The 16,332-nt window shown below is 41.6% G+C and overlaps 1 protein-coding gene across 5 annotated transcripts in view; it reads left to right on the forward strand.

Moving 5' to 3' along the window:
- Nucleotides 1-104: 104 nt before the first annotated feature.
- The window catches only part of SERGEF (secretion regulating guanine nucleotide exchange factor), a 157,391-nt gene continuing 141,163 nt past the window's right edge, over nt 105-16,332 (forward strand). For 4 of the 5 annotated variants that reach the window (XM_040608277.1, XM_040608278.1, XM_040608281.1 and 1 more), the window contains exons 1-8: nt 105-158; nt 1,892-2,030; nt 2,759-2,914; nt 3,255-3,349; nt 5,489-5,549; nt 6,890-7,003; nt 7,312-7,374; nt 10,756-10,914. In XM_040608277.1, coding sequence (XP_040464211.1) covers nt 135-158; nt 1,892-2,030; nt 2,759-2,914; nt 3,255-3,349; nt 5,489-5,549; nt 6,890-7,003; nt 7,312-7,374; nt 10,756-10,914 — 811 coding nt within the window. In that variant the 5' untranslated portion in view covers nt 105-134. The remainder of the gene's footprint in view (nt 159-1,891; nt 2,031-2,758; nt 2,915-3,254; nt 3,350-5,488; nt 5,550-6,889; nt 7,004-7,311; nt 7,375-10,755; nt 10,915-16,332) is intronic. The other variant, XM_040608280.1, reaches the window with a different exon arrangement.

Consider the following 16,332-nt stretch of genomic DNA (forward strand, 5'->3'; position numbering starts at 1 on the left):
TGACGGCCGCGCTCCCCACAGAGCCCCGGGCGCGGCGGCGCGGTGTGAGGCGGGGCCCGCCGGAGCCCGCCCCCGGCCCACCTCTTCCTCCTCGGCCTGCGGCGCGGCGGGAAGGGCTGCGGGCCGCCGGCCCCATGGAGCCCGTGCTCTTCGCGTGGGTAAGCAGGTGCTCGGCACTGTGAGGGAGACCGGGGGGAGCCGGGGCCTTCTTCTGCCCCGCAGCCGCTCGGTCCCCGGGGGCGACGGGCGGGACGCGGAGCCCAGCTGCTCGCCCTCCAGTGGGCTGCTGCAGGGGTCGGGGGGGCCGGGGCCGTGCGCGTTGCCCCGGGGAAGGGCGGGCCAAGGTTCCCCCTCCCCGAAAAAAACCCCGGCAGAATAACGCTGTGGTAAAGTTGTGGCGAGTTGCCCTTATCGCGGTTCACGGACCCCCTGTTCCTGGCGAGGCGGCGGGAAGCCGGGGGCCGGCAGGGTCGGCGGCCCCGCGCTGAGCGGGCGGCCCCGGGCCGGGCTGTGCCTCGGCCTGAGGGGCCGGCGCGTCCCGCTGCGGCCGGGGCCCAGCACCCCGCGCTTCGACAGAAATAGCGCTTTTATTTATTTATTTTCCATGATTTAGCAGAACTGTGATTTTATCTGGGGAGCAAAGGAGGTCCTAGAGCCATTAAATGGGCATCTCTTCTCCTTGGGAGCTCGTTTTGCTCTGTGGCGGTCGTGTCTGGTAAAAATAACCTGTCAGCCTTGGAAGCGGAGCTGGGGCAGGCCCCTGGGGCTCTCAGTTCCTCAGGCACCCGTTTTCTTTCTGCACCTTATCTCAGCTTGCCTGCTTTTGAAGACTTGAAAATTCATTGCAAGTTATAGGCTAAAACGAGAGCTTGTGACATACCTTCTCAAAAGAATTATGTCGGTGAAGTAGTAGCACTCTAAAAGTGTCTGCTGCTAGTAGTGGCTGTGAGACAGTTCGATCTGCCTGTAGAGCTCAAATCCTGACACCTCACCCACCTGTTAACTATGGGATGAGGCGGGCAGCTTTAGCTTTAGTTTAAAATGCTGTTGTTTTTGTAGGTACAAAATGTTTTTTTATTAAATATGTCCTTGTAAGATACACCAGGTGCTCCATCTTGGGGGGGGAGGGGGGGGGCACAAGTGAGGTAGGGAAGGCCCCCCTGGGGATCACTAGCTGGGAGCAGCGTGGATGTTGAGTGTTGCTGTTACTGCAGTGTGTGGGCTACAGAATTTACTGAGCCCACCTTTGTGAATTAAAGTTGCTGTTCAAACAGTTGGATGCTTAGTAGAGCTTAAATTGGCTGAGAAAATCTCTGATGCCCTACCAGGTTGTTAGCATTTGCTTTCTAGGATTAGTTTAGTGGCTATAGTTTTATACTTATAAATTTATAGTAACTGTAATTGGTATGTTTTCATTTTGACCACTTTAAGTTAAAAAACTTAGATAATGAGGGATAAGTGTTTCTGCTTTACTTGTTTAGGTTCCAGAACAAGGTTATGTGTCTTTCTGATCTCGTTTTGGACATGGACTGCCAGAAAGCATTGGCATGAATACGATCTTAGTGATGAGCGGGAATCTGCTAGTAATCATCCTGATAACTTTTAGCGTGCAGTTAGTCTTACTCCAGGATATATTCCAGTATGTTTCTTAAAATACTGGAGTTGCAAAGGCAGTCTTAATGACAGGAAATTTAGGACAGTCCTGGTCTGTAATTCTAGGGGTCCTGTGTGACAGCAGTAAGAATGAAGATTGCCATTTTGGGGGATTTTCAGGGCCAAATACTGGCAGGTTAACCTGTGACCTAAGAGCTTGTTTGCTCTTAGGAGCAGATGTGCATCTTTTTTTGTTAACTTCTTAAAAAATGTGTTATTTTTCTCTGTGTATTTGAAGGGTGCAAACAGCTATGGACAACTTGGTCTTGGTCATAAAGAGGATGTGCTGGTACCTCAGTCACTGAAAGATGTTTCCTGCAAATGTCAAGACGTTAAAAGCATTACTGGAGGAGGGGGACATTCTGCAGTTATCACTGGTAAAAACATTGCACTTGTAAGGAGTGTGTGACTTCTAAACACTTTTTTTTTTTTCCGCGTTTCCCTGTTGATTTGATGCTGCCACCTATCTGTGGCTTGTGTTTCTGAGCAAGTACAAGTCTTAATTGCAAAACAGGTTCCTCTTGTGCCAATTAACTCAGTATTTTGGGAAATTTCCCGGTTTGTGTATCTTGTCTGGTTACTGTATGGCTACCTGAGGGCTGTTTCTTAACCTGTTTCATATAGCAGCTTTTCATACAAAGCAGTCAGTTTTTCTGTATTGAGGATGGGAGGGTGGGACAGAGGGAGGAATCAGGTGGGAGGCTGTTCAATCTTGAGAAGTTTTAAGGTATGGAGCAAAAATAGCATCTGGTTTTGTAAGGTATGCTGTATGCCATAACTTATTATGGGAAAGGAGGCATACAGACAGATGTGAATATGATAAAAAAAAGACTTCATCTTGCATCTTAGTGAGAGGTGCCTGTCTTACCATATGGATTGTCTTCCTTGACAAACCTAATTCCCCATAGCTGTACTTAATCAGAGATGTTTCTGATGCATCAGAAATAATTTTCTCTTTCTTTTTACTTGATTGCAGTGCCTAAAATAACACACAATCGCTGTCCTTCTTTGACACAGGATCTCATGGATGTACACTTATCTTTTTAGTCTGTGAAGTACAACATGATTTTTTTGTTGTTTTTTGTTTTGCTTTTTTTTCTTTCAGGTTCAGGAGGACTCTTTGTATGTGGCCATAACAAAGATGGGCAGTTGGGATTGAATCACACAGAGGATGTACTGTGTTTTACTTTGTGCACTGCCCTGTCTGGCTTTTGTGTAAAACAAGTTGCCTGTGGCTGGGATTTTACAATCATATTAGTAGGTAAGTTTGTCCCTGTGAGCTGAATAAATAACTTGATGTAGAGAGCATGCTGAAAGTTCCACATTACTCTTGCTTGTGTGATACATAGGTGCTCGCAGGTTTTAAGCTACTTGCCTTGCAAACTAAATTGCTCCATGTTCCTGGTATCCCAGTGAACTTCAGACCTTTATTGAACATGGTGTGTTAAGACCGGAAGCCTATAGCCTCAGGAGCTTTGGGACAGGACACATTAGGTCCTTTTTTGAGCTACTTGGCTGTGGTACTTTGCTTGTTAGAATGTAACATTGGTTTGCTTTTGCTTAGGGATTTACTGATTGGGCTCTAATGCTTCATTTTGCAGGATCTGGTCTAGTTCTGTCCTGTGGGTCTAACAATTTTGGACAATTAGGAGTTCCTCAAATTTCAGGTCCGTGCTTGATTCCACAAAAGATTGAGGTAAACATGTAAAAGGAATTGTGCTTTAGAGCTCTGTGCTTCATATTGTTTCCAGTAACTGACGAAGGTCACCTGACCTCAGTGGGCTTTAAAGCCAGACTTTTCAACTCTTTTTTTTTTTTATAAAGCCTGTTACAGTAAACTTAAAAAGTAAAGGACTAAAAATGGTCATTGACCCAGAAATGAGGAGGTAAGGCTGCTTTTCTTGTTGTGTGCAGTTGCTCACTTCTAGAAGAAAGTTATCTCTCTCACTATGGCTTATAGTGTTTCGTAATGTATTTTGGTAACATCTGCAGAATGAGCCTGATGATCAGGTGATGTAAAGTGATACTAAAGGCAGCGAAACTCCAGATTTACTCCAGCTGAAGTTTTGCCTCAAGTTGGTAAGATACTAGATAATTTTGCTATGTGAAGGGTATGTGCATTCACTGTACCTTGTCAGGCATTTGTGCTTAATAGTTCAAAACAAACCAACAATCCACCCCTGAAAAAATCAAGCTGCATGATGGAGTTCAACAAAGTTAACTATGCCATTTCTTTTGATCTATTGCTCTTGTGCTTCTGGTGTGACAGTTCTGTGTTTTTAAGCATGTGTTGGGTTTTTGAGTGTATTTATGACTTGGAGTTTCTTTCCCCCAAAACGAGGACTGTGATAGTATTTCTTGGCTGTAAAAATAGTTAGATAAAAATAAGCTTGGTCACCCCCAAAATAATAGTGGTGTGAGAAAGTATGTAGCTGCAGGAAAGCTAGACCTCAGAGAATACATTATAATTTTATCAGTTTTGAGATTAAAATTATTTTTACTTTTTCATGTAAAGGAATTGACAAGTACATTGACTTGCTTATCTGACCGCCAGTATCATGTTTCCAAGGAAATAGGATGAAAAAGTTAGATAACAATTTCCCTGTTGTCTGGTACCTTCAGTTGTAAATGCTAAAGGCTGGACTTCGACTCATGTTGTTCTTGTAAGCCATGTGGAAATGTGTGGTGATGTTTGCAGGTGAGGCCCCGCTGAGTCTGAGTGGGGAGCTCGGAACAGCTCCAAATTAATGGCTTTACAATGTTTTAACTGGTAGGTACTGAGACTTCTGTAACATCAGAAAAGCTTTCCTGTTGTTGGCTGTAAGCTTAACAGTTTAAACAAATTTCTCACAGGAGTTCTAATTAATCCCTAATTTACACTGTATTTTCTTATTTAGAGAACAGTAATGAAATTATTTTCCATCCGTGTGACCTCTTATGTCTAATGAAAGCAGTAACTTCAGAGCAGGAAGGGTTCTCGGACAAGAAATTTAGCTTCATGACTCCTGCCAGATACTCCTTTGTTGCTTTGTTAATGTAGGAGTAGGAGGACAGCTGGTAACCCCTGTTCACTAGGGGTTGCCTAGGTTAACTCATCTGATGTTTCTTGGGAGCACCATTCCAGTATGGTGCCTTAGAAAGGCTGGTATTGACAGTGCTAACTTGAGTCTGTCTCCTCCCTGACCATGTACACCATGCATTCATTTGGGGTGTTTTCTCTTTTGCTTTGTATCCTGTTAAATGCTTGAGCTTGACGCCATCTATTTTAAATAGCGTTACATCTGTGAGAAGAAGTGCCAGAATTGAAGTACCTTGTGCAAACTTAACTTGCTAATTTTATGCATGTATGACTTGCTCATGCGGAAGAAGACTGTACCATATTGGGCAGCCTTTAGGGTGTAGGTGGTACTTACTATTGGTGGTATTGTCTGTGATTGCAGGACTTGGTAAGACTGAACAGCTTGATGGAACTTTTATTACTGCTTGTCACCAGTATTTGTTATGGAGGTTCTGGTGTAATTCTTGAGGAACACGGAGTTTATATGTATTTGTATTGCCAAGGTTCCATCTTTCATGTGAAGATTTTGACTGTGACTTTTGTTTTATTGCCACAAAGCTGTACATCCAGTTGCTTTGCTTGATTTTTTTTTTTATTATTTATTTTTGTTGGCCCAAGTTTACTTCCTTTGTGATACAGAATGTTGATATGCATTGTGACATGCAGGCTGGAATTGAGAGCTGTTTTTGTAGTGTTCCACTTCTGTTGGTATATTTTGCTTTTAGAGGCACTAAATGCAAAAAGCAACTAAAATATATTTTTCTTTTATTTGAGTAGTCTCTCAAAGAGAAGGTGGTGGATGTTGCTGCAGGACTGAGACATGCCCTTGCTGCTACAGGTAAATCTGTCATAATTTTAGTATCATTTTGGTAACAAATGAAATGGATTTTTAATGGCTTGGAGGGGGAGAGGGAGGGAAACGAGATGAAATTTATCTTAGCTTCTCTTTATTTTAAATATCACAGGGAAAGTACTCCTGAAAGTCTTGTACTAAGATGTTGGTACAAATTAACATGAATAATAAACACACTAGAAACGTCTTCCTGCAGTTGGTGGTGAAGAATCGTTCTCCAGGAATTGAGAGGGAGAGTTAATTAACAAAGTGAAAAACTTACTGTTTTCTTTTCTCACGTTCTGAAACAAAACATAACGAGTGATTTTCTGGAAAAAATTTCTGGTCAATCAAAATACCTTCTTAGGATTTTTAATTCATTATAATATGCAAAATAATGGATTTAGATTTGTATAAGATACTTCAAAATGGAACTGCACATGAAATGGGCTTTTTTAATGATGAATTTGACACCTAGAAAAATCACAAGAATGAAACTTTTATTGGGAAGGAGAATCTACTTGGAGTTAATTTCATTCACACACCTTTGAAAATCATGTCCTCTTGATTCTTTCTCCCACTGTCTTCTGTGTGTGTATTTGGGAGTGTCATAATGTCTCAATATTTCTCCTGATATTCTTGGAGACTTTGAGTTTGTTTATGGAATAACTAGAAATCAAAACCTTCCAATTGACATGGTTGTGTTTAAAATTGAGGAATAGCAAACTACATGTGCTTTTTTTATTTTGCTTAGTTTTGCATGAACTTTAGTATGGCTTCCAAGTAGTGGAGTCTAGCTGAAGATGCAAAGGAGACGCTTGGAAGAAGAGTGGGATCTCTGGTGCTTGTGTGAATACTGGGAATTAAGCTTCCCTGAGCTCTGCACTCAGTGAACATCTTGATTCAGAGCTAGGTGAAGTTTATGAAAGCTCCTGAGGAAAGGACAAGTGACTGCAGTCCCTCTCTGCTGGACTGCACAAACAAATTAGCATGCAGAGAAAGTACAATAAACTTAGAGTAATAAATACATTGTGTCCATTCCTGAGGTGTTACAGCTATGGGTCTTCTGTCACTGAGTCCTCAATAACATCCTAATATAGGCCTCAGAGCTGAGACAGGTTGCTTAGTATCATCTTTATTTTCTTCCATGTATTGTAAGACTGCTTGTTTGTTGCTTGATGACTTCATAAGGCTTATCTGTATGTTTTTGGCATAAAGGTCTTTTAAAAGTATAATTTGAATCAGTGAAAATGAAATGTATGTACCTTTAAAACTTATTAATGAGTTAAGTGATTTTGTTGGTGGTTGATGTTTTAATCTCTTCTATCTGTGTTTACTCTGGAAAGAGAGCGGTTTGGTTCTTCAGTGGGGCACTGGCATGGCGTCTCAGGCAAAGCGTGCAAACCAAGGAAAAACCCTCCCTCTGTTCTTGACAGCAAAGGAACCCTGCAAAGTAACAGGTATTTCAGGAATCTGATTCCTTTGTAAAGGTGGGTAGAGCAGAAATGTGATTTGGAGCGATATGTAGCATCCTCTTTATTATAAAGCCACTTGTTATTATAAACGTGTAGTGCAGCACCTGAAGGACAGAATGGGCCTGCAAGGTCATAAGCTGTGGGGGAGAATGATAGTGAGTCTTGCAATGTCTATGGCCCAAAAGCAAAGGCTTTTCTTATAAAATTCTTCATCATCCTGTTACAGTTGTGTGCATGTCTATGCATGAAATGGTCCCTGCTGTACAAATTTTATGAGATTAATTTTTCTGTAGGCCTGGAAGATGTGAAGGTGAAGACAGTTGCTGCAAGCTCCTATCATTCGGTGTTACTCACAGGTAGGCCTTGGGTACAGAAGTGAAAGTCCTTATCTGAGCCTATAAAGGTTTTATGCTTTGGAAACATTTTGGTTAATTTTGGTGAGACTAGTAAAATATGATCTGACTTAGTACTGGTTAATTGTTCAGTAATAGTTTTGGATTCTGAGAACTTTCCTTTTTCTTTAGAGCTAGATTCCTGTTTTCAGTTCTGTGAATCCTGTGTGTTTTTTCTTGGGGTCACGTGTGACTTAGAGCCCAGACCCTTACTTACTCATAAGGGCTTTATTTAATGGTTAGAAACTCTGAAAGGATTTGTGGAGGCACATGGTTGGGTAAGTCTCTGTATTGCAGATTGGGTAGCTCTGGATGGTTGAGTGCTGGAACCAGTGCAACCCTTTGTCCGTGGAGAAAGGGTATGTTTGCTGGGTGTCCCAGGAAGGGCTGCTGTGGCTCTCCTGCTTCTGCTATGTGAGCTAATGCCTTTGCACAGCGCTCTGCTGTGCAGTGACGTGAGGTGGTCTGGAGCTATCTTAGGTGGCTCTAATATAACAGCGTGCAAATCTGTGTGCGGTAGTGTAAGAGCAGAAGGCTTATTTAAAGCAGTAGGAAGTTGCTTTAATCACTTAGGCACTTCCATAATGTCTAGCATTTGTTCTTTGATCTTTAGGTAGTGCTCCCATGCTGGAGAATTAGTATCTACTAATGAAAGCCTAATAAAGACTTTTTTTTTTTTAAGCAGACTGAGAGAAGGGGAAACAGAATAGCTTTTCATGCTGTAATCTTACAGTTTTGAAGTGTGGAAAATATATTGAACCTTATGAAGATAAGTCTTTGCCAATCTTCATAGGAACAAGTTCTTAGCAAATATGCAGCCATCTGGTACCTCTGTCATCATTAAAGGAGTATTTGCTTATGCAGATCTACAGAGATTTAGTTGTATAGGGAGATGATCCAAAATGTAAATTATATTGAATTCTGAAATGCAAAGTGTGTGTGTGATTAGTGAAGAACAACTGTAAGGACAAACAGGGTCTACTTTACCTGATTAGCACTCTGTATTCAGAGAGTGAACAGATTATTCTTTCATGCTTTTGCTTGTTATTTAAGAGAGTAGTCTATTTGGCAGCAGGGGTACCAAGATTAACAAAGTACATGTCAAAGGCTTTAATAATGTGATGCTGCTGCTGCCCTTCATCCTGCAAGATACTTGTTATTGCTTAAAATATGTTGTGTTTTAAAGATAATTGATATAGGAAAGATACTACTGCAGGGTGTAGTATGTAAATGGGGATTCTTTTTTTCTAGGAATCTTTCATGCTGTGATACCATTTTCTTTGGCTCTGTTTCATGAGCCACCTGCTGGTATGATACCAAACACCTGCAGTCAGGCAGGCTTTTGATACAACTGTGGAAGTGGGCTGCTGCAAACATAACTGGTGGCTTCTTTATGTAAAAGGGTGGTAGTCTACCTGTATCCAAACTGGTCTGAACCCTCCAGTGATGGGAATATGGTGCTAAGTCTTAGTGTCTTAAGTTTTTGTTAAAACCTACTCAAGAAATGAGATGAGGGTTGAGCATGTGACATTTCCCAGGATAAAGCAAACTCACCTGGAGAAGAAAAGGAGGTGACAGAGGCAGTGCATATTAGTTGTGGAAACATGAGTGACAAACAATGTTTTTCTTTGTTGAAACAAGCTGTTTCTGTCACCTCTTCACCTCCCCCCTCCTTTTTTTTGGTCTCTCTCTCTCCAGAAGTTGTATGTATTTCATTCTGGGAAAGAATTTATCAATTTTAGTGGAGAATTCGAATGAAACAGTTGCTTTATTTGTTTTTAATTTTCATTTCAGTTGTGTTGTTTTAATGAGGAGTGCATGAAGTCCTGTGGATGGCTGTCAGTAACATGTAACTTGACAAATACTGGCTTCCCCTCACCCCCCTTCTATCTTTTTGCCAGCGTGTGTATGGTGGAATTTTCCTGGTTTGTTCTGTTACTGTTGCCAAACTTGGGTTATTAAATATATTGTAGCCCAAGTCCTACTTCCCTGCCTGCCCCCCCTCCCCCTGCCAAAGATTATCTTCTGTCATGGTGCTTGTGAGGAGTTCAGTGCTGGCCTGAGACTTCCAGGAGCCTCGAGTGTTGCGGACAGTGCTCTGAACAATTCCACGTTGCAAATGATATGGCTTCTGGTCGTCTTGGGCCCATGATTATGTACTTTGTGTGTGTAAGACTTATTTCTTACGCTTGCAGCTTGTATAGGGTGGCAAAGGACTTCAGGAGGCCTGATGCAGCTTGTGTTCTGTTGAGTGTTTCTTGTGGATTATATTTTTTTTTTTAAACATGGAGGCCTAGAACCTGGGCAGAATGTCATCTGAACAGTCATCTTGTTACTGTCAATTCGTTGTTAGGCTGTGAGCAACTCCAACATGCACCAGAGAAAGGTATAAAGCAATGTGGATGTTTCTGTAAATACAATTATACCTGTGGGTGGAATTTTGGAGTGTGCACTTGCTCAAATGCTTATTCTAGAAAAGGGGTGGGGAAAACAAGTGGTTACTTACAGAAGTCTCTCACTAGTTGTCTAGCACTGTTTTGAGGCATGATAATATTTTTAATTTTGCCTTGTGTGGCAGGGTGGTACCTGCTTTGGTTGCATGTTCATGGCTGTGTCTTCAATTCGTCTAGGAAGTGACTGTGCAAGGTGAGGCAGGGAGCATTAAACTGTCCCTGCTTTAGGGATATACTGAATTAGCTCAAGCTGAAGAAGACAGGAGAGTTACGAGCAGAGTTAGGAGTTTGTAGCTCTTGTAGAGAGGCTGGGAGACTGTAAAGCAAAGCAGGAGCAGCCAGCCAGGCTTTGAAGAGTCCCAGGTACTGGAGGGGAGTTAAATTATTTGCTGCAATTCAAAAAGTTATTTACTGGACTGAATCAAAGCTTTGGGGTGGAGGTGAAAGCTGGCCTGCAAGAACAGAGTGGGCTGAGAGGGGCTGCTCAGTGAGTGTCCCCAGGATGCTTTGATTTTTTTATTTTTATTTTGTCTCAGAGAAGTTGACTACTGTGGCTAGTTTTCTAATAAAAACTGGCCTTTGCTATAAACGTCTTTCAGTCCTCTTTGAGAGGCTCGCAGTAGAAATGAAGTCTGACCTGAATGAAAGCTCTGGTTGTTTCAGGAGTCGGTGTAGCCCTCAAAACAGGTCGTGTTAGGCCCTTGGTTTCTGATATTGTAGTTACAGTGTGCATGCCCGTGGTAAAGAATGGTAGGAGAAAGCATACCGTGAAAACACAATGTGAATGAAACCTTGTTCTTTCCTCAACATCACTGAGGTGAGACAGAGCCTGTATCTGGTGGTGTTCTATGTATATCACTGTCAACAAATTTTACTTCTCTGTCTATTGTAGATGAAGGACACCTGTATGTCTGGGGTAGCAACAAACATGGGCAGCTAGTGAGCAAAGAGATCTTTCTTACTGAGCCCAAGAAGATTGAGACTCATTTTTTCTCGCATGAAAAGATTGGAGCAGTTTGGAGTGGCTGGACCCACTTGGTGGCGCAAACAGGTAGGATACTTAAAAAGCAGTAACATGGCACCAAAACAGTAAATTGCCTTTATTTCATGTATAGAGTGTTCTTTCTCATTAATTGTGGTTGGATGCACAGTTTTGCCATTTCACCTGAGCAGTGGTTGTCTCTTGAAAATGGTGAGGACGGACATCCTTTGGCTTCTGTCCCTGAAGTATTGTGCTTGTAGATGAGAGGGCCTAGCATCTTCATAAATGCAGTAGCACCTACGTGTATACACCAGAAGGATGCAGCTTCTCTGCATCATCAGGTTACTGGTATACCAGAATATAGATGAGCCTCTAAAGATCATTCTGCAGGGTGAGTTATGACATCTTCTTGGAGAGAAAAGAATTTGGTGGAAAACTTCCTTCAGAAAATAGGGAGTTAGGAAAATACGGCTGCAGCTTTCAAGATATGGGACGGTATTTGGCAGGAAGATACAGGCAAACTCTCAGGGCACAGAAATTTGGGGGGTGGGGAAGATAATCCTGAGCAAGTGCCTGTCTGAAAGGCATGGGGGCATAGTAAGTATCATTCCTAGGTTACCTGAGTGTTAGCTATGGATCTTAAGAACAGTGTAGCAGAGAACCCTCTGCTTCTGCCATCCCATCTGAGATAACCTGGTCTCATTGCAAGTGAAGCAAATTACATGGTTTTGCACAACTGTACTAACATTTCTGTACTTCAAGAGTGAGCCTAGCTTTTTTTTTGTGCTGCTCTTTACTAAATGTTTTAGGCACAAATGAAATGTGTTCAGAAGAAAGTCAATAAACTAAAATAAGCTGGCTTGTATGTGTGTGTTTGTGGTGAAACCTAGAAAATGTTTAGAAAAGACTGGTAAAAAGAGATATCATTAGACTTGAAAAGCTCTCCCTGAAGATGAAATGAAAGAAGATTAAATGTTGAAGCTGTACCAGTGAGGATAGCGTGAACGCTTGACACATGTGGAGGGCTGTAGGGTTAGATTCTTAGAAGAGACAAGAGGAAGGCTACGTAGTAATGACACTCGTGTGCAAAAGGATGATCGATCTGATGAAAGTCATCTGAATGCATTTGTATTGTTGCTCTGTTGTGAAACGCGAAGGCAGGAGAGAAAGGTATATGAGTTGGAACGGTAAGACAGGCATCAAACTATTTTTTGGTGTTCACGTGTGAATAGTCTGTGCTATTCACTTCTGTTGCAGTGTGGTGTGATAGTTAAGAATAACAAGAGGATGTAAGTCTTCCACAGAACAAACAAAACAGCAAGAGTTATATTAGCAGGGGTAGCTTATGCGTATTTCTACTTTAGCTTTGTATAAACTGCCAGGTGAGGAAATGAAGAGCAGATGAGAGCATTTTGCCTAGGGTCACACTGGAGATTGCAGAGCCTATTGGTCTTTTGGCATGTGGCCTGTTTGTTAGGAAAACTGCAAAAGGGGCCACAGATGTGTTGTTGCTGATATTCACTGAGTTCTGAAGGTATGGGTACTGGTTAGCCTTCAGCATGGATAGTTTTATTTAGATAGAGTTCTTACATGCCCAGGGATCAGCATGTGCTTAAGGGTTCTATTAAATTTGTGCTGTGAATCCTGAAATGGTTATGCAGTAATGTCCCTTGCTTTGTGAGAAAAGTGTCATTTTAATTACGATATCTAGCACCAAGAGCTCACAGTATATTGGAGGGGTGTCATGCATAACTAGAAAAACAAATCGGTTGTGTTCTGTTTCATAGCATTCATTGTTTGACATCAAAGTATATGAAAGAAATGTCATGTAAAAACTTGTGTTACTCTAGTTGCTCTCTTAGCTATTTAAAGGAAATGTTTAACTCTGCCTTTTAGAGGATGCTGTACTGCATTTCAGAGCTGTAATCGATGCTATGTGCTGCTTCAAAACTTTTCAGGTGGAGTAAAGGAATTTATCTCAATGTATTATTCTTGAATAAAGTGCTTAGTGTCATTCTCACTGGAACAGAAATGGTAGAAAAAAAGACATTAGTCAGGATAACTTCATGTTGACAAGACTCTTCAAAAATTGTTTGCATTGCCTCACTATTTATTAGTAATGCATACCGACGAAGTAAAACTTCCCCAAAGTTTCGGTAACTTTACTGTTTCATTTAGTTGATAGTAATCCATGGCCATTACAGCACTGACGTGAGTATTTTAGTAGGTGATTTTTAACAAGAAGAAAAAGAAGTGTCTAGTGACTAGCAGGGATATTTCCCCCCCCATTAATGTTTGAAAGGAATTTAAATAAAAATGAGCTGACTTTTTATATCTGCATCAGAAAACTGGCCAAGCAATGCAGTGGCATAAGTTATTGCTGAAACTGAATTTTATGTATTTAGAATTTTAAATCTCTTTAAGGTTCAGGTCCATTGACTTTCAATCATCCAGAATAAGATTTTGAATGGCCTTTGGCAGCCTCTAGATACCAGTCAGAATCTCATGGGATTTTCAAGAGTTGCTCAACTACTAGACATAGTGTGAGCCAAACACTTAACTGTTTCTGAAAGATCACTCACTGCCTGTGATTAAACTTGCAGCTAAATAACTGAAAAATGCAGCCTACTTGAAAACTTTCTTGCATGCAGTTCTCCCTCTGTTATTTTTACCTCTTCCTAGCAAAGGAGGAAATGCTGTTTCAGCTTCCTGGTGCTGAAGTCATGTAAACCAGTGGTCTCCAGACTCTGTTGATTGTGCAGCCCTATTAGTAAAATTTTTTTTTGAGCATGCACACCTAATATATTTGTACTTATTCCTGCTCTCCAGTGGATTGTCTTACATGTCCCCTGGGCTGCGTGCACTCCGCTTTGGAGACTACTGATATAAACAATTCCTGCTCACTTTACTCTGGAGAATTCCACAGTTAGTGGGAACAAAACGGAGTGATTTTTGGACACAGGAAAAAGGAAGGGATATTGTATGATGCTTCTCTCTGTTCCTACCTTCCACAGTGAACATACTTTGGAAAGACATTGCAGTGTATAGGGATTTTGCTGTGTGAAAGGATGGGTAATATTTTTAATTAATAGTTTCCCCATGATGCAAAAATTAATGGTTTTAACATATATTTAACATATATTTTACTGTATCTGAAGTCTAGTGTTGTGTTCTGCACAGAAGGTAGTGGAATTTTAAGAGGCCATTGCAAATACTTAGAGTTCTGTTCGGATTTTTTTTCCCAGAACATTAATCCTGGTCAGAGTAGTAATAATAAAACATTCTTAATTGCAGCTGTCTTGACAGTAAATTAAAACTTTTCTAATTGGAAAGACTCAGGAAGAAACTGGATGGATAAAAGCTGGACACTGTTCATGCATAAAGTCACAAACTCTGCCATTTCAAAATGACATTTTGATCTTTATCTGCCAGATAAGCAGTGCTTGACTGCAGAACTAATGAACACTGGAAAGTAAATGAGACAGTGATGATGTTAAAAGCAACCATCTGGAGGAGTAGTGGGCAGTTTCATGGATGCAGTGGCTTGACACTTTTAAAGTCATTCAAAGCAAGTTATCAATTTTTTTATCAGAAAAGAAGGAACAGAGCATAAATATTTTCCTCTTACATAAACTAGCCTGTTTACAAGACTTGCTTTGTTTTTCCTTCATTCTGTTGGCAAAATTTTGCGTTGTAACTTAAAGCAAAAGGCCCATCTTCATTTCTTCCCCATGCTCCTTAAAGGGATTCTAATTGCACCTGAAATCACTTTAATACCTGCATCTCTTCCATATGTTATATTCTACTTCATTCAGCAGCTGTTTTGGAAGTCCTGTTTCCTGTCATTTCCCTTTACAGTCTGGCCAACTACTTTCATTTGCTGCTATTTCTATCAAAGCAGTTCAGATTCAAGAAGTTAATTCCCGAGAAATGAATTGCTTGACTTGAAGACGTTAAGGAATGTTTTCATAGGATGTTGTGGTTTTCATCCTCATCAGCTACAATTCTTTATTCTTTTTGATCATAGAGATGTCTTTTGGACTATTCCCATTGTACATAACTGTACTGTAAAATAACTCACAAAATCCTTCAAGGCAGGCAACTACTTCTTTTTCTGCCTTGATTACTTATTCCTACAGAGGAAAGAAACCCAGTTAAGCTTTGCAGCACCACTAGTACACTTTCAAAATAAGTTACATTATTTCGCTACTAGTGATGGTCCTTGTCAATGATGGTTAATCCAGAAAGATGAAGATTGAGCGACCCTGGTTGTTTTTTGATCAGGTCTCTGATGATAAGATGGGAACTTGTTAGTGTCTTTGGTTTGGTTACTATTTTCTGTATGAATGCTTGTATCAAGTGACTTTCAGGCATGCTTTTCGATTATGGCAGGGCAGTACTGTTATTGCTCTGTGTGAAGGACAGACCAGGTGGATTCTTCTGGCCTTGGACTCCAAGTGCAAGCATTATTCTCCTCAGGCCACTGCTCTGTAGAATGGTTTGCTTCCTTTCCAGCACTCCACTTAATGGCACAAGGAGCACCACTGCAATAGAGGTGATATTATTTTTGAATAATAACAAGCAGCTGTCTTGCATCGCTCTGCTTAACAATGTCAACTTTAATTTGTGGTCCTTCTCAAGTTGCTACAAACCCTTTGAGGGTAACTTCTGAAAGAGAAGTTATTACTTAGATCGTTTCAAAGAGAGCTAAGTTGTGGCCTGTAATGCTAGAGATGTAAATTAGGCTACTTGGAGAAATGATAGAACTGATCTGACTTGAAGGCAAATCTAAATATAGCAGGAGAAGGTCTTTTAAAGGCTTAGAGGAAAATCGCCAATTTCAATTCAAAAAAACTTTATTTATTAGGCAACCCAGTTAAAAAGAAAATAACTTGATCTGGCCTGTTTTATTATCTAAGTAGTGTCCTGAATACATTCACTAATCTATTTTTCATGTACCAACACATGAAATTATGCCTTGCTTAAGCTCAGATGAAGAATTCCAAGCTCTTTTGTCCAGGAGGAGGTACCTTAAAAACACAGTTAAAATGGTATTTCTGCTGCCTATGCAAAACTGCCTACAGCTAAAAAGGCCTTGGAAGAACAAAATGCCGTGACATAGTTTGAATAATATTCTTAATCGCCCTTCCAAACGTGCATCTGGATTTGTGCGCCTTGCAGTGTCCCTGGACACGTCAGACCCTTCAGGGTGGTTTTGTGGGGGTTAGATGACCGCAGACCGAGGTGGTAAGGCAGAACCCAGCTCCTGGTGGTGCCCCCCCTCCCCCCGAGCGCTGGGCCGGCCGCGGCGCCGCTCCGGAGCGGCTGGCCCGGGGGCGACCTGCCGGCGGGGCGGGCCCGGGTGGTGGTGGTGGGGCTGCAGTCCCGCTCCGGCCCGCTAGGGGGCCTCGTACGCTCGTTTGAGTCGGGGTCCGGCCACCGCCGCATGCCGGCTCCGCTCTCCTCACCTCCCGCTTGCCAGCAGCT

Source organism: Falco naumanni, chromosome 10, assembly GCF_017639655.2.
Source record: "Falco naumanni isolate bFalNau1 chromosome 10, bFalNau1.pat, whole genome shotgun sequence".
Classification (NCBI taxonomy): domain Eukaryota; kingdom Metazoa; phylum Chordata; class Aves; order Falconiformes; family Falconidae; genus Falco; species Falco naumanni.